Source organism: Lithobates pipiens, unplaced genomic scaffold, assembly GCF_037356315.1.
Source record: "Lithobates pipiens isolate NorthernLeopardFrog02 unplaced genomic scaffold, aLitPip1_a1.2 Scaffold_13, whole genome shotgun sequence".
Taxonomy (NCBI): Eukaryota; Metazoa; Chordata; class Amphibia; order Anura; family Ranidae; genus Lithobates; species Lithobates pipiens.
In genome coordinates, this window is record NW_027507718.1 from 168,662,325 (window position 1) to 168,681,411 (window position 19,087).

Below are 19,087 nucleotides of genomic sequence, written 5' to 3' on the forward strand. Positions count from 1 at the left end.
TATAAAACAGTGATGAATAAAATGTCTGTTAACATCAAGTGGATTGTAAATGGGATGTCACACAGCCATGGGGACCATCGAACTGTAAACGTCTTTAAAATGGATGATAAGCTTAATACACGCTTACCAGAGATGTTGGACCCGACTGTGGTAGGACAACGAATCAACCAGGCATGAATACACCCACGGGACGGGCAGGCAGTGACTTTACATCAGATATCCAGAGGTTTTGAACTACGTCTCACTCCTTCTGCATCGATGCCCCAGTAGAAGTCCGTTTTGGATGTCGGCTTGATATTCTATTCCCCATATTGCTTTTAGTTGTATGTGATCACTTTTTTATACTTTTGTGTATGCTGTTTTTTATCAATTAAAACAGTTTTTGACCTGCACACTCAGAGCCCCCCCCCCTTTTTTTTTTTCTTTTTTTATGCTTTACCGATGAAAGTGCTGTTGGGTTCCTTTATTCGTTCCAGTACCCCTATAAGGGTGTGTTTGAACCACCTTCCATTTGCCATCATCTGACTCCTTGTTGTGGTGTCTCTGGCGGTTGGAATCATCCTCACGGCCGGGACTGGCTGCAGCATCCATCCCATCTATGGTTGACACCGTATGAAGAAGGAGTGAGGCGTATTTCAAAACCTCTGGATATCTGATGTACAGTCGCTGCCTGCCAGTCCCATGGGTGTATTCATGCCTGGTTGACTCATTGTCCTATGACAGTTGGGTCCAACATCTCTGGTAAGCGTGTATTAACCTTATCATCCGTTTTGAATATGTTTACAGTTCGATGGTCCTCGTAGCTGTGTGACATCTCGTTTACAATCCACTTGATGTTAACGGACATTTTATTTCATTCATCACTGTTTTATACGTGGACGTTTTTCACTAGTAGTTTGTTTGAGTAATTTCACCTATCAGACAGTGATTTTTCCCTGTATCACAGTTTGGATTGTCCAGCGCTACCTACTTACCACTATCACTGTTTGAATTTTTGTCACATTCTGTGTAGCTGCTTTTCCTCTAGCATTTAGTTTTGCTTTTTAGGGAAGGTGCAATAATTACTTGTATTTCACCTGATACTGTAATCCTCAGTGACCCCAAGGATTCTGCTTCTGATGCCTCTGCAAACTTGTGGTGCATGGCCTCCCTTATTCTTCAAAGTCTGCAAAAGGATGCATATAATTTTCTATTTTTGACAGCAAGGCCAATTCTTGCTTTCATCAAGAGTACCTCTATAGAGTTATGATGTGAAGGCACCACCAACACCCAAAGCCTAATTTTTCCAAACCTGTCTGACCAGGGCATAGCATTTAAATTTTTGACAGCATGGGCAATTCTTGCTTTCAACAAAAGTACCTCTATAGCAGCCGTTCTCAACCTTTTCAACACGGAGGAATCCTTGAAATAGTTCTCCCGTCTCGGGGAACCCCTGCTAAAAATTAGGAATCTACAACTCATGATACATTAGTGTGATGGTCAGTGGGAAGAAAGATCCTTACACTTGTGGTCATTGGGAAGAATTACCTCCTTACAGATAGCTAAAAATATCAATGGTGCCAGTGGGAACTTATCTGAGAGGCAGAAATTGCCCAATGCTGAAGGAACCCCTAGCATCCTCTGGAGGAACCCTAAGGTTCCACGGAACCCTGGTTGAGAATTACTGCTCTATAGGGTTATGGTGTGAAGGCCCCACCAACATCCAAAGCCCAATTTTTCCCAACCTGTCTAACCAGGGCACATCATTTTAAATTTTTGACAGCAAGGCCAATTCTTGCTTACATCAAGAGTACCTCTATAGAGTTATGATGTGAAGGCACCACCAACACCCAAAGCCTAATTTTTCCAAACCTGTCTGACCAGGGCATAGCATTTAAATTTTTGACAGCATGGGCAATTCTTGCTTTCAACAAAAGTACCTCTATAGCAGCCGTTCTCAACCTTTTCAACACGGAGGAATCCTTGAAATAGTTCTCCCGTCTCGGGGAACCCCTGCTAAAAATTAGGAATCTACAACTCATGATACATTAGTGTGATGGTCAGTGGGAAGAAAGATCCTTACACTTGTGGTCATTGGGAAGAATTACCTCCTTACAGATAGCTAAAAATATCAATGGTGCCAGTGGGAACTTATCTGAGAGGCAGAAATTGCCCAATGCTGAAGGAACCCCTAGCATCCTCTGGAGGAACCCTAAGGTTCCACGGAACCCTGGTTGAGAATTACTGCTCTATAGGGTTATGGTGTGAAGGCCCCACCAACATCCAAAGCCCAATTTTTCCCAACCTGTCTAACCAGGGCACATCATTTTAAATTTTTGACAGCAAGGCCAATTCTTGCTTACATCAAGAGTACCTCTACAGGGTTACGGTGTGAAGGCACCACCAACACCCAAATTATCCTGCATCTGTTACTTCTATGCAAACTCTGTGAAACAGACACCAGAATTTATTCAAAAAAATCTCTAATCTTGTTCCGAGTGCATTAAATTATGGCCTCATCATACAGACTGGCTCCCCAAGCCATTGTTTATAAAATAAAGAAAGCTTGTACGGAAAATGTCATTTTTTTTTGCTTTTTAACTGTCATTTTTGCTACAGGTTCTATACACAGTACAGATGCACTACTTTACAGGCAAACTAAGGGGACTCTCAGAGGCACTATATTTAAACGAATTTTGATTTTTTATTGTTTTACTTTAAGAGTCAGTAAATCACTGCTCATTTAAAAATTATCCTTTTTACAAACTTTTTTTTTATTGATACATGTCCCCCAGGGAAGTACCCGGACCCGCATACCTTTTGTATGCCCAATAACTTGTATATAAGCCTTCAAAATGGGCACTTTGATTTTTCTAGTTCAGGTTCCATAGACTTCAGTGGAGTTTGTTGGTTGGCTTTTGTGATGTTTGAAGGCTCTGGAGCAAACCGAACCTGGGGGTGTTCTGCCCATCTCTAGCCCCAGTCACTCAATCTAGATTATTTTGTAAAGGGCCTACATTAGGGGTGTCCAAACTTTTTTCAAAGAGGGCCAGATTTGATGACCAGAACCACCTCTGCAGTGAGTCTATTTCACATTTTCACAGCTCTTACTGTGAAGAAACCTTTCCATAGTTGGAGATGAAATCTCTTTTCCTCTAGACGTAAAGAGTGCCCCCTTGTCCTCTTTGTTGACTGTAAAGTGAATAACAACACCAAATTCACTATATGGACCCCTTATATATTTGTACATGTTGATACATGCATACAGACACATGCACATGCATACACATACATACAAACATATATACAGACACATGCATACACATTCAACATACAGACACATGCATACACATGCATATATACAGACACATGCATACACATACATACAAACATGTATACAGACACATGCATATACATACAGACACATGCATACACATTCATACAGACACATGCATACACATTCATACAGACACATGCATACACATTCATACAGACACATACATACAGACACATGCACACACAGACACATGCATACACATTCATTCAGACATACATACAGACACATGCACACACATACATACAGACACATGCAAATGCATACAGACACATGCATATACATGCAGACATATATACAGACACATGCACATGCACATGCATACACATACATACATACAGACACATGCACACACATGAATAAAGCACTTTTAAAATTAATCTAGCTTGTAGCACAGTACTGTACCTTTTCAGCTTCCTCATTCAGCTGGATACTGCACTGTAGGGGGAAGCAGAGAGCACAGCACACTTCCCTGCACTTTACTTTCACTTTTGAGGCTGACGAGCTTCTCACAGTGCCGATGTATAGCTCGGCAGGGGATCGGGCTCATCTGATAGCCAGGCTGGCCGTTCAAAACCGGACCGCGGGGCGCGATTGGCCCGCGGGCCAGGCTTTGGACATGCCTGGCCTACATGCTCAGACCTGACCTTTTTACTGTGTGATCCCAGCAAAGAGCCTCCATTGACCACATTGAAACAGCTAACAAAAAAATGTAAAGGCATTTCAGAAAGAGACACAGAGTAAATAACCTGTTCTTTCACATTCAATTGCCCAGTGAAGATGGCAAATGCATACATATATGGGGCTTTGTGTGGGAAACAGTTAATAGCAGGAGTATGGAAAGATGTAAGCTTAACCACTTACCGACCAGCGCACGACGATGTACGTCCTATTTTTGAAGAGGGATATCTCGGTAACGGCAGCAGCTGCTGCCACAACCAAGATATCCATCTCTTCAGGCGCCGGTCGTCTGTACGATAACGGTGGTCTCCGCGAGATTATCGCTATCGGCGGCGGGAGAGGTGCCACCTGCCCTCCCGCACCTTCTGCCGCTTACCGGAGCCGTCGGTAGTGGTGGAGGCGATCGGGTCCTTTCGCTAGCTGGGTATGGAGACGAGTGAGGCTAAGATGGCCCCCACTCGTCTCTATACCATAGGAGGGCGGAAGCGATGTCAAAACGTCACTTCTGCCTATACCTCTTAAAGGTATATATATATATATTTTTTAAATGTCTTTTTTTTTTGCATTTTAGTCCAAATATGAGATCTGAGGGCTTTTTGACCCCCAGATCTCATATTTAAGAGGACCTGTCATGCTTTTTTCTATTACAAGGGATGTTTACATTCCTTGTAATAGGAATAAAAGTGATCCATTTTTTTTTTTAAAACAGTGTAAAAATAAATAAAATCAATTAAAATAAATAAGAAAAAAAAAAGGTTTTTAAAAACACCCCGTCACGACGAGCTTGCACACAGAAGCGAGCGCATACGTGAGTAGCGCCCACATATGAAAACGGTGGTCAAACCACACATGTGAGGTATCGCCGCGATCGGTAGAGCAAGAGCAATAATTCTAGCCCTAGATCTTCTCTGTAACGCAAAAAATGCAACCTGTAGAATTTTTTAAATGTTGCTTATGGAGATTTTTGAGGCTAAAAGTTTGACGCCATTCCACGAGCGGGCGCAATTTTGAAGCGTGACATGTTGGGTATCAATTTACTCGGCGTACCATTATCTTTCACAATATAAAAAACATTGGGCTAATTTTACTGTTGTCTTATTTTTTTATTCAAAAAAGTTAATTTTTTCCAAAAAAAGTGCGCTTGTAAGACCACTGCGCAAATACAGTGTGAAAAAAAGTATTTCAATGACCGCCATTTTATTCTCTAGGGTGTTACAAAAAAACAATATAAAATGTTTGGGGGTTCTAAGTAATTTTCTAGCAAAAAAACCTGTTTTAAACATGTAAACACCAAATCTGAAAAAGAGGCCTGGTCCTTAAGTGGTTAAAGAGGAGCTCCAGTCTCCTGTGTAAAAATTAAAAGTCAGCAGCTACAAAAACTGTAGATGGTGACATTTAATAAACAGCCACTCACCCGTCCCAGGATCCAGCGATGGGCTCACCCCAGCCGTTCTCCCCTCCTGTCATCTGTCCTCGACATGTTAACTGTGGGCACCCGGCTTTGATAGCTTGTGGCTTCACAGCTGGGTGCCCACTGAACATGCACGAGTGCTGCTACACCTTGTGAATGGCCCCGTCCCTGGGACCTGTCACGTGTTCCACAAGGCTATTGGCTCCACTGGTTGCAGGTTTGGTTGTTCACCCCTGCCTTCTGGAAGATTCTAGAATGTAGTGGGCTGAAAAGGCAAAAATCAACAAACTGAATGTCTCCGCCAATCTCTGGGGGAGGGTGCCCAGAAGGTTGCTAGGGGAGTGCAAATATAGTCTAATGTCTGGAGTTGCCAGTGTCTTGTCCAGGAGGAGACGTTTCCAGCCTGAGGGGCTACTGCCCTTCTAGGCAGCCCAGCTGAAATTCTACATGTTCTCATTGAGATCCCAGCTACGCTATTATTCTGCTCAGTGTCTCCTAGTCCCCAGCTGGGATTCTCAGTTACCCCCCCATTCGAGGATGTCTACTTACCCCATTTCCCTGACAACTGGGGAAAAGGCACACACATCTGGGAATTGATCTTCCCCCAACACTGACAGAAACCTTCAGAAATTGCTAAAACAATTCCCTGAAGGGCTGCAGGCTCCAGATTTTGCCCTCCCAGATCTAAGTTGCCCCCCCCCCCAAGACCCCCTAAACCACCCCCTCCACCCTGCATGCTATGCCTTTTTTTTTTTTTCTTTTCAAATAATTACTAATTTTTTCAGGAGAATACAAAGCACCAACATTAGCATGTAAAACAGTCAATATTCCAGAAACGCATACCGGAATGTGATGCATTACAAAAGGAATGAATAACATGGTTTTCCAGTAAATGTATATCCAAAACATAACTCCCAGTATGTAAAAAACAAGAATTTTACTACAACTAAATTGCACTCCAGGTCAGTTTTCTTTTTTTAATCTTTTTCCCCCTCTGTTTTTACCTGCCGATCTGGCTAGTAACACGCCTCCTATATTAGAGTGCCCACACTCTGGATGAAGGAGCACAGGGGGAACCTTTGGACACAGCTTTGTCAGTCTGGCTGAGGGGATCATTGGATGGACTAGCAGATTTAGGTACACTAATACATTTAAGCTGAACTCCAGCTAATACTTTCTAAGCGGTTGCTGCAAACAGTTTTGTTTTCCTTTGGAATAAAAGTTTTACATAAAGAAAAGCTGATCATTGTAAACACCTCTGCTAGTGTTAAATGATTTGTCTGATCTATGTAATTGATACATTCTGCAGAGAGCTTGTTCTGTTGAAAAACAACAGAAGGACTAGCTGGGTCACCAGCTGAAAATAGAAGAAAACTAAAGCAGTCATCACATCTAAGAAATAGTAATATGCAATATAATAAATGTTTGCTTTTGAGTTTATTACCAATTTAATAATTTCTTTAGTTGAACTATTTCATACAGGTGTCAAGTTATGTTTTTATAGTATGGATTATTTTTGCTGTTTATATTGCTACAGTTTGTAGTTATCTTGCAGACTTTAGTGTTTTTTTTTTTTACAAAGCAGTGGTGGAATTATATAGTACCTAAATGCGAAATAGCCTCCTATGGACTTGTTATTTTTTCTTCTACAGATTGGGCTTTTGGACCAAAAATCGATGATCAGAAAGGAACAGCTAAAGGATTTAAAGATGAAAATGAAAGGCAAGCTGGAGAGTTTACTTTGAGTATGGAAGGAGGCGAGACACAGTATGGAGACCTGCCACTATTTGAACAATTCAATCCACCAATGCGCTCAGTACACCGACCTTCCCTGATCACTTTTAAAGAAGTCAGTCGTGGCAAATTATTCTGACAGCTTAAAGCCTCTGAAACTGAAAAGGATTTTATTCATTTATTGTTTTTTTTTTATTTATTGTTTTTCTGGAACAGTCATATATTGGCTAACATAACTCACAAACACAGCATATATGAAAGATATAATATTGTATTACTTCATATATTATATACATACTATATAACTTTCATAAGTTATGCATGATTGTCAGGAATATTTAATTCCTTTCTAGTAGACTGTACTTTGAGTTTCTGTTTCCCCTACATCTTCTGGAGTATGCACTATCATTTATCACTTTAATGACATCACCAGTTCTGTCACACAGTGGTTTGTGTTACAAAATTTAGACATAATAGCACAACATGTGAATAACTGTATGAAAAAAAAAAAATTTTGATCAATATTGTAAAAATCACAAGCTCTCAATTAGTTTCATCCCCTTACCTGCCAAACACCAAAAATATTACCCACCCAAACCTGGCTTCCCTAGTAAAATAGTAAGCTTCTTGCTTTTTGCACTGTAAATTTTCTTAAGATGGCACCATTTAAACTAAATGTGCAGATTGCTATACTGCTAAAGGCTAAGACATATTGGGGTTGCTTTACTAAAACTGAAGAGTACAAAATCTAGTGCAGCTGTGCATGCAGTAGAGGCCAATCAGCTTCCAGGTTTTCTTGTTAAAATTTAATTGAATAAGCTGAATTTAAAATCTGACTGGCTACTATGCACTGCTGCATCAGATTTTGCACTCTCCAGTTTTATTAACTCAACCCCAGTCTGCCTGCTCTGTATTTCTATCAGGGCTGCTATCGGGGGGGGCAGCCCATACACATGTAGGGGGCCTGGGAGTCCCGGACCATGGCCCCATCCCGAGCAATCTTTAACACGGGGCAGCTGCTGCCAGGATGCAGAGGAAGGTAGGCTCTGGTCTTGAATGGCAGTGTGTGCTGGGCTGTGTGGTGTGGGTGAGGCCAGTTGCCAGTGGAGGCCCTGTGGAGGAGGAGGCATAAGAGGAAGAGGTCAGGGTGGAGGAGCCCATCACACTTTGTTGCAGCTGCTACCACAGATCCTAGTGGAAGCTCATCTACCCCTGCTGGAACCAAAGCCTCTCCACTGACACCATCTGGAGGAGCCACTGCAGGACAGATGAGAGTTGGGAGGACCGGTGCTGCCCAAGGTGTGTGTGACACTGCCCCTACCTGTCCCATTGCCCCCTTTTGTGACACTACCCCCACCCTTGACACTGCCCCTATCAGTCATGCTGCCCCCACCTGTCCCACTGCCCCCTCCTGTGACACTGACCTCCACCTGCCCCATCTGTCCCACTACCTCCATCCTGAGATGCTTCCCCCCACCTGTTCCCCTGCTCCCTCCTGTGACACTGTTTCCTACCTGTCCTACTGCCCCCCTCCTGTGACACTGCTCCCCATCTGTCTCGATGCCCCCTTTTGTGACACTGCCCCATCTGTCCTGCTGCCCTCCACCTGTCCTGCTGCCTGGTTTTGTGACACTGCCCCCACCTGTCCCACTGATGCCCTTCTGTGATGCTGCCCCCACCTGTCCTGCTGACCCTCTGCTGTTGCACTTCTTCTTGTCTTGCTGCCCCCCTTTCATTCCGCTGGCCCCTTTCATCCCACTGCCCCCCTTTCACCCCGCTTCCCCCCTCCTGTCCTGCTGCTCTTCTCCTATGACACTTCCCCCAACTGTCCCACAGCCAAACTCATGTCCTCGTGCACCATCCTATCCAGCTGCCCCCCACACCTGTTCCATTGCCCCCCCTCCTGTGGTGGGAGGAGATTAGACTGGAGGAGGAGGACATGGGATGGAGGAGGACATGGGATGGAGGAGATTGGACTGCAGAAGGAGGAGAACATGGAATAGAGGAGATAGGACTGAAGGAGGAAGAGGACATGTGATTGGGCAGTTGAGACTGGAAGAGGAGGACAGGAGATGAAGAACATGGGATGGAGAAGGAGGACATGGGATGGACCTTGGGCATATTTAGTGGGACGGCCAGTGGGCGGGCCCTGTAGAATGTTGATGTTCATACACTGGGTGGCCCAGGCCTAAAGCTGTGTAAGGGGCCCCAAAATTTTTGATGGCTGCCCAATTGCTATAAAGTGTAAGCCCTTGTACACACGGTCGGAGATTCCGACAACCAAATCCGTCGGAGTTATTCCGATGGATTAATTCCGGAAGAGGTCCGGAAGTGATGTTGCATACACACGGTCGGACTAAGTTGTTGGAAAATCCGATTGTACATAACATGATGATGTTATTTCGTTACGACGGGACTACGTTCAGGCTAGTAACCAATAGCTTTGGTCTAGGAATTTGATCTGAGCATGCGTGGCACTTTGTCCGTCAGAGTAGGATACACATGATCGGAGTATGTCCGATCGGAGCATTTTGTCTGAAAATTTTACTGGCAAGTTGGAAAAGTTGGTCCGTCGGATATTCCAACAGAAACAGTCCGATGCAGACCACACACAGTCGGACTATCCGACAAAACGGTCCAATAGGAAACATTCCGACAGGATCCCTGACCGTGTGTACAAGGGCTAAGAGTTTCAGGCACATCACATAAAACAGTCATCTCAAGAATATGCTGATGTCAAGTTTGTTATTTCATATTTCATATGCTATCAGCTTGTAAAACTTTACATACAATTTAAGCATAGTGAAAAGACTATTTTGTTATTGATTGAAAAGGAAATTATTGTTTTAAGATCAGTCAAGCCTTGTACTTTACTGTATGTGAGATTTTATATCCCCTTTAGGGGATACCTCGTGCCCCCACACACACTTCCATACAACACTGTTGCTCTTATCTTGATTCCTCGATCAAGTGACCCCCTTCCTATGTCAACCCTATGTCAACCATATGTACGGTTGTAGCTCATTCTGTGCACATACATTGCAATGATCTACTGGAACTCCTATATTTTTGGTTGACAATGTTTGCATTTATACATTAAAACCAATAAAACTCTTGTGAAAGAAATATTACATAATATTTACATCTCTAAGAAATATGCCTTACTTGTTAAAATGGTACATTTGTACTTAAAATCCTTTTTATGAGAAATGGAAAATGGTAACAAAAATTACCAGTATACTGTTATACTTGTATTACTTTACACTCTTATATTAAATACATGTAGATCCCTGTGGCTGGTTTAAAACTCATACAATGCCTAATGATGTTTATCGTGTGGCATATATTTGTTTTTAGATCTACTGTACATTATGTGATAAATATGCAATAAACTCTGACCAATATTAAAAATGTGATCTTTTTTTTCTTGTTAGCGTATTTCTAGCTCTGGTACATATTTACAGTACAGTGCTACTTTGGAAAGGGCCACTATAGATTTCAATCAAATGCCACGGACAACATGTTTTGAAGGCATGGCCTCCTTCTTCAGGCCACGCCTCCGAAACATGTTGTCTGTGGCATTTGATTAAAACATACGAGAGGATTTAGGTGCACCACTGTGCCCCCCCCCCCTCAGTCTTGAGTGACTTCACACAAGCGCCGGCAGGTCCGCGCAAGTGTCTAGAACGGAGAGTGATACGAGCTAATAGGCGGCTTATGCATGCTGAAATCTATCCTATGCTGCAAGTCCCAGTGAGCCAACCATTCGGTACAGAGCAGCAGAGGATGTTACTGTGAAGCTGTATATGCTGTTATACACCGGATGTCAGTGAGTGCAACCTTTGTATGTTACACATTGAACCTTTTAATAAACAATAATACACTAGGGTTGGCGTGCGCTCTCTTGTTCTATGTATTTCCAGATTCTTTTCCGCCATCTAGTGGATTTGTGGGAGAGCTGCAACACCCTGAGCTGATTTTACACATCTGATACTGATTACTGTTGGAATGTAAACGGTGGGGACAGAGCTAGACTTGGTTTGTTGTATATATTTTTTTAGCACAAATAACCAGACTGGAACAGTCCAAGTTCTTACAGCTGGTGACCATAAGGTTCATTTGTAGCACAAGTAAACAAACTGGAACAGTCCACACATCCATGGCTGAGGACCATTAATAGACTGTGGCACATAGCAGGACAAGTCCATAGGCTGGTCCATACAAGAGCAGTTAAGCAGCCAGTCCAGGAGCGCTGCAAGGGCAAACAGCCCCTTGAAGCTCATAGATCAGTTCCCTCTCAGGAAAAGACTATCTGACTAGGGCTCAAGCCAATTTACCACCTCTCTGACCACCTACTGACGTCAGAGAATAAAGAAAGAGACAGCAGAGAATACAGAGAAAGTGAGAAAAACGTTAGAGAATACAGAGAGAGACATCAGAGAACACAAAGTACAGAGAGAGAGACATCAGAATACTGTGAGAGAGAGACAGCAGAGAATACAAAGAGGGACATCAGGCAATACAGGGAGAGAGAGACAAAAGAATACAGAGAGCGAGAGAGGGACATCAGAGAATACAGAGAGAGTAGAGAGAGAGACATCAGAGAATACAGAGAGAGAGAGAGAGCAGAGAATATATATATATATATATATATATATATATATATATATATATATATATATATTTGTAATCGGAGTCTTCAAGTGGGAAATGCGATATTACATAAGAAACAAGGCCTGAGCTGTGCCATGGCCTGGATGGTCAGTATGCCTGAAAAGAGGGCATACCCTGAATGTAAGAATAAGAAAAAATACTATGAGTATGAGTGACAAAACTGGGGGAAACGGGTGGGTGGGCACCTAGAAACACCAACCCTGGCCCTGACAGAGGAGGAGGGTTAAATAGTCTCTCAGACTCCTCCCACAAATACGGCCAGCCTTCCCACTTGTAATCGGAGTCTTCAAGTGGGAAATGCGATATTACATAAGAAACAAGGCCTGAGGTGTGCCATGGCCTGGATGGTCAGTAGGCCTGAAAAGAGGGCAAAAAGACACAAGTTTAGGTGGAAAAGGGAAGGTAAAGATTAGAGGTCGACCGATATATCGGCCGGCCGATATATCGGCCGATATTTGGCCGTTTTTAAGAAATCGGCATCGGCCGATTATTGTGCATACCACGCCGATTTGCGGGTAACACTATACCCGGCCGCCTGCAGTACAGACCTGTGTCCCCGCTGCAGCAGCACGTACAATTAATCCTCCATCCTTCACCCGTGCGGCTGGCCACTATAGAGTGGAAGGAGAAAGTTTCACTGGCACTGCACTGCCCCGCCCCTCCCTTCCCCAGGCAGTAGCAGAGGAACATTAACATATCACAAGCCTCCGCAGGAGATCGTAGCCAGCACTAGCTAAGATCCTCTTCCTTCCCTGCGGAGGCGGAGCCTGTTTTTATCTCACTGTGATTGGCTGGTCAGCTCATCAGGGCTAGGTGCATGCTATTGGACTCACGTGCACACAGATAGATGCCAGCTTGTATGCACGGTGAGTCAAAAAAATGGAGTATGCTACTGTATAAATGAATTTCCTTTTAAAGTGAAACCTGCCATTTAGAAAATGGATGATCCTCCTCCACAGTCACCTCTATATACCACCCCTCTACATTCACCTCTCAGTACCCCCCTCCACAGTCACCTTTCTGTACCCCCCCCTCCACAGTCACCTTTCAGTACCCCCCCTCCACAGTCGATTCTCAGTACCCCCCCTCCACAGTCGCCTCTCAGTACCCCCCCTCCACAGTCGCCTCTCAGTACCCCCCCTCCACAGTCGCCTCTCAGTACCCCCCCTCCACAGTCGCCTCTCAGTAGCCCCCCTCCACAGTCGCCTCTCATTACCCCACCCCCCTCCACAGCCCCCCCTCCACAGTCGCCTCTCATTACCCCACCCCCCTCCACAGCCCCCCCTCCACAGTCGCCTCTCAGTACCCCCCCTCCACAGTCGCCTCTCAGTACCCCACCCCCCTCCACAGTCGCCTCTCAGTACCCCACCCCCCTCCACAGTCGCCTCTCAGTACCCCACCCCCCTCCACAGTCGCCTCTCAGTACCCCACCCCCCTCCGCAGTCGCCTCTCTGTACCCCCCCTCCGCAGTCGCCTCTCTGTACCCCCCCTCCGCAGTCGCCTCTCTGTACCCCCCCTCCGCAGTCGCCTCTCTGTACCCCCCCTCCGCAGTCGCCTCTCTGTACCCCCCCTCCGCAGTCGCCTCTCTGTACCCCCCCTCCACAGTCGCCTCTCTGTACCCCCCCTCCTCCACAGTCGCCTCTCTGTACCCCCCCTCCTCCACAGTCGCCTCTCTGTACCCCCCCTCCTCCACAGTCGCCTCTCTGTACCCCCCCTCCTCCACAGTCGCCTCTCTGTACCCCCCCTCCTCCACAGTCGCCTCTCTGTACCCCCCCTCCTCCACAGTCGCCTCTCTGTACCCCCCTCCTCCACAGTCGCCTCTCTGTACCCCCCCCTCCTCCACAGTCGCCTCTCTGTACCCCCCCACCTCCACAGTCGCCTCTCTGTACTCCCCCACCTCCACAGTCGCCTCTCTGTACCCCCCCACCTCCACAGCAGTCTCTCTGTACCCCCCCACCTCCACAGCAGTCTCTCTGTACCCCCCCACCTCCACAGCCGCCTCTCTGTACCCCCCCACCTCCACAGCCGCCTCTCTGTACCCCCCACCTCCACAGCCGCCTCTCTGTACCCCCCCCACCTCCACAGCCGCCTCTCTGTATCCCCACCTCCTCCACAGCCGCCTCTCTGTATCCCCACCTCCTCCACAGCCGCCTCTCTGTATCCCCACCTCCTCCACAGCCGCCTCTCTGTATCCCCACCTCCTCCACAGCCGCCTCTCTGTATCCTCACCTCCTCCACAGCCGCCTCTCTGTATCCCCACCTCCTCCACAGCCGCCTCTCTGTACCCCCCCCTCCTCCACAGCCGCCTCTCTGTACCCCCCCACCTCCACAGCCGCCTCTCTGTACCCCCCCACCTCCACAGTCGCCTCTCTGTACCCCCCCACCTCCACAGCCGCCTCTCTGTACCCCCCCACCTCCACAGCCACCTCTCTGTATCCCCACCTCCACAGCCGCCTCTCTGTATCCCCACCTCCACAACCGCCTCTCTGTACCCCCACCTCCACAGCCGCCTCTGTACCCCAGTGGAGGTGCATCCATAAGGGGCAGACGGGCGCTGGCGCCTCTCTCCTGTCACATATCTATCACCATAAGTTCATGCATGGCATTTTTTTTTGGAAGCACCCGATTAGAGCCATAGGCTCTAATAGGCATCCAAAAAGGTGCTGGGTGCTGCTGTTCACTCAGCGCTGTATTAGGAAACCGATTCATTCACTTTCCTAACCCTGAACCGCCTCTCAGCCAATCAGATGCTCGGGTCTGTTACCTGTCACCTGATTGGCTGAAACGACAGTCAGTTTGATTGGACGCCTATACAGAGGACAGGAGAAGACATTGAGGATTGTGGAGCACACCGCCGCCGTGACCCACTGCCTTACCGAGACAAGGTAAGTGCAGGGCGGATGGGGGATGCACACTGGCAGCATTTGATGGGGCACAGTGGCTGCGTTTGATGGGGTTTTTTTTCCAGTTTGTTTGCGCCACCAAAAAATTTTGAGCACCAGCCGCCACTGCTGTGCCCTCCTTTAAAATGACTAAGATTGTAATTTTAAATTTTTTAATAATTACAGTTTGATGATGGCTGAAAAGAAATCAAACCCAGTATGGCAGTATTTCAGTGAGCCAACATCAGGGAAGGCCAAGTGCAATATGTGCCAGAAATTGCTGAGCATGGGAGCAGAAAAAGGAAAGGCTAAAAATACCACAAATATGTGGAATCATCTGAAAGTCCACCACCTCCAAGCTTATAAAGGAGCACAGAGGGAGAAAGAAGATGCAGCTTCTTCTTCTGCCAACTTTCAGCCCACTGTAGTACAGATGTTTGATTCTAAAAGAAAATGGCAAAATACTGATCCCCGGTCCAAGAAAATTGATACCCTAATCACAGAAATGATTGCCACAGACAACCAGCCCTTTACAGTTGTTGCAGATATTGGCTTCCAACGCTTGCTGGCAACCATAGAACCAAGATATTCAATCAAAAGTGAAAAATACTACCGCACAGACATGCTGGACAGTGTGTACAAGAAGGTTACACAGCAGATTAAGAAACTAATTACAACAGAAAATGCTGGACCCTATTTGTCCTTCACAACAGACTGTTGGTCTGGTGAAGCAGAATCACTTATGAGCCTAACATGTCATTTTATAGACAGTAACTGGGAAAGGAAACAGGTAGTTCTAAATGTCAAGGCCATGTCTGGCTCCCATACTGGGGACTATATCAGGGAGATGTTCCTTAGCATGCTTAATGATTGGGACATCAACCAAGACAGAGTGGTGCTTGTGCTGCGAGACAGTGGTGCCAACATGATTAAAGGCCTCAGACTGGCAGATATACCAGACTTAAGCTGCAGTGCACATACATTACAACTTGTGGTGAAAGAGGGCATCAGCAGTCAGCGAGTAGTGGGTGACATCATTGCCAAATTAAAGACTTGTGCTACACACTTTAGCCACTCTGTGCTTGCAAAGCAGCGTCTTGGAGCCATCCAAAAAGATCTTGGCCTCCCCCAGCACAGCATCATTCAGGATGTTCCCACCCGCTGGAACTCCACATTACATATGTTGCAGAGGATGCTGGAGCAGAAGCGTGCCCTCAATCTCTATGTAGCAGAACATGGCAAGTTTACCACACCTCCAGCAGAACAATGGGATATCATCTCAAATTTGATAGATACACTGGGCCCTATTGAGGAAGTGACTTTGGATATCAGCAAGGCAGAGGCCTCCATCTCCTGCATCATCCCATGCATTGCTGTGCTGAAGATGGTGCTTCAGGCAGAGGGTCACACCACAAGGGGGATCCAAACACTTCGGGAAACCATGTGGCAAAGCATGGAGAGACGATTCACAAAGATTGAAGATAACAAATGCTTAGTGCTGGCAACACTGCTTGATCCTCGGTACAAGGCTCATGTATTTGCAAGTGACACACTGAGCAAAGCGAAAACTTGGTTGCGAGAAGAGAATGCTATTGTGTCCGAACAAAAAAGAGCCACCAGTGGAGATGAAGGACCAGAACCAAAACGGACCAGGACAAGGGCAGAAGTGAAGGAGGAACCCAGTCCCTCTGGACTTCTGGAGAAAATGTATGCGAACATTTTGGGGGCTCATGGAACTCCTGCTGAAGACAGTGATGAGCAGTTAATTTCTGAGCAGTTGGAAAAGTACCTCCGAGAACCTCTGATAGACAGACGGACTGGTCTGCCACTGGAATGGTGGAAACAGAATGCATCCCGCCTGTGTCACCTTGCACCACTGGCAAGAAAATTTCTCTGTCCACCTGCCTCTTCTGTTCCCAGTGAAAGAGTGTTCAGCGAGATTGGGATCATTTATGACAAGAAGAGGAGCAGGCTCACAGGAGAAAATGCAGAGAAGCTCTGTTTCCTGAACTACAACCTGAAGCTCTTAAACTGGGAGTACCAAGAGAACTTTTAGGTGATGGATGTGAGTGAAGAAAAGAATCGGGAACTGGAACTGAAGCAAAAAGCCTAAAACTAAAGAAAATTCCCACTTTTCTATTGTTTACTATCTATTCTGTTGATTTCGTTGATTTTTTTTTCAAACGTTTTGATTACCTCACCTGTTTTTGTGTATTTTTAAGATACATAGTTATGTTTTTATCTAACTGACATTTGCACTGACTGGAGGCTTGTGTACTTCTGTTTAATAAATGGTTAATTTAAGCAATTTTCTGTATCCCTTCTTTATTATTTAACTAAACTGTTAGATTTAATGAAGGAAAAATAAAAAAAATCGGCCACAAAAATCGGCTGCAAAAATCGGCATCATATATCGGCCATCGGCCGCCCCGATTTCTAAATATCGGCATCGGCATCGGCCACAGAAAAACCCATATCGGTCGACCTCTAGTAAAGATCCCATCTATAAAATGACGTTTGCCCAAACGCCAACAGTAAGTAACCGGTAAGTATCCGCTGTGAGAGTAGAACCCACCGACTCCTTACCTGGAGATGAGAAGGAACCCCCTTGGGGCCTGCAAGCTACGCAAACCCAATTGAACGTCCCATGAAGGATAGAATGAGCCTGATGCTCAAGGTAACCCAGACATGAGAATGAACTGCTTGTGAATGAGAGGATACGTGGGGAAAAGGGAGCAAGGGCCGACCCGAGGAACCCCTGCAAGAAAATGGCTGAGCAGACTAAAAATACCTACAACGGACACCAGAAGTAGCACCGTGAAACAACCCCCCCCCAACCCCTGGCCTACCCATACCATGCCCAAGTGACTGAAGCCCACCCCCCCACCTGGAACAGACCGGGGATCAGCAAAGATGACTGGACCGATGTCCCTGAACAGTACTCCAGGCAACATCTTAGACACAAGCTCGGAGCTGAGAGTGAAATCCAGAATCATGACGACGTCGCCCAAAAAACCTACCACCTAAGGACCGTGGCTAGGACACACCCTGACTATACATCCCTGGGTGGTAACCAGGGCCTCAACACAACAGGACATCAACTGAAGAAAATTGACGACTGCTTCTGACTCAAGGGTGAACCCAGTGGCGAAAACGATATCAGCATCAATCCGCTAGCCCCCCCAACAACGGCCGGGCTAAAGGAAGTGAGTGCAAGCACGGTCGATATTGGTATGGATGCCCAACCTAAAACACAAACTAGACAAATGACAGACAATCAGACATGAGAACAACAACGCCCCTCTGCCTACCCAAGAATGAAACATGAGCAGAAATGTCAAGACCACTGTGCATACATGAACCTGACGACAGCCCCCCCCCCCCCCCTTGTGTAAGCGGCAAGTGAGCCAGAGTAACCTGCAGCGCAGAGACAGGTAATTAACTGGAAACTCAGAGCTAGTGTACCCACAGGCCGTGGTGGGTAGTCGTAAGGATGTGGTGAATGAACATGCATCGTATGACGTATGGTATACGGGCGAGAAGATTGTGGACAACAATCAATTAACAAACGAAACCTCAGCCCGTATGGATCTGTAGACGTGACAGATCCCGATGTGCGAGCTCTAGCTAAGTGACCCCGGTACAAACATGAACACAGATACGATGAGACATGACAATCAATGAAGACAAACCTACCAGAGTATGTCATAAGTGAACAACGCCCTTCTGAGAACTCTGAGGCCAAACACCGAGGTTGAAACACTATGACAGAAATGCTGGGCAGAAACGCTATGACAGAAATACTGACAGAAAAAATGTCACGACAACGCCATGACAGAAATGCTAAAAGTTAACCTGGGTAGAACAATGTGACTGAAATCCCAGGGCAGAACGCTATGACAGACATGCTGGCAGAACGCTATGACAGAACTCCAGGGGCAGAACACTGTGACAGATAACCTGGGACGGGAACGCTATGACAGATAACCTGGGGCGGAAACGCTATGACAGATAACCTGGGGCGGAAACGCTATGACAGATAACCTGGGGCGGAAACGCTATGACAGATAACCTGGGGCGGAAACGCTATGACAGATAACCTGGGGCGGAAACGCTATGACAGATAACCTGGTGCGGAAACGCTATGACAGATAACCTGGGGCGGAAACGCTATGACAGATAACCTGGAGTGGAAACGCTATGACAGACATGCCGGGCAGAATGCTATGACAGGAACCCAGGGGCAAAACACTATGACCGCCATGCTGGATAGAGCGCTATGACGGAAATACTGGACCGAACGCTATGACAGGAAAAGCTGGACTAAATGCTATGACCGAAACCTGGACAGAACGCTATGACAGAAATGCTGGACAGAACGCTATGACAGGA

The 19,087-nt window shown here is 46.1% G+C and overlaps 2 protein-coding genes across 2 annotated transcripts in view; both read left to right on the forward strand.

Moving 5' to 3' along the window:
* DOHH (deoxyhypusine hydroxylase) overlaps positions 1 to 10,550 on the forward strand; it is a 136,300-nt gene extending 125,750 nt beyond the window's left edge. Inside the window, exon 4 of the mRNA XM_077475826.1 lies at positions 7,058 to 10,550. Coding sequence (XP_077331952.1) covers positions 7,058 to 7,278 — 221 coding nt within the window. The 3' untranslated portion in view covers positions 7,279 to 10,550. The remainder of the gene's footprint in view (positions 1 to 7,057) is intronic.
* Positions 10,551 to 14,888: 4,338 nt separating this feature from the next.
* LOC143975868 (zinc finger BED domain-containing protein 4-like) lies at positions 14,889 to 16,882 on the forward strand. Its single transcript, XM_077478422.1, has one exon. The coding sequence runs from the start codon at positions 14,889 to 14,891 to the stop codon at positions 16,749 to 16,751; it is 1,863 nt and encodes a 620-aa protein (XP_077334548.1). The 3' UTR covers positions 16,752 to 16,882.
* Positions 16,883 to 19,087: the final 2,205 nt, after the last annotated feature.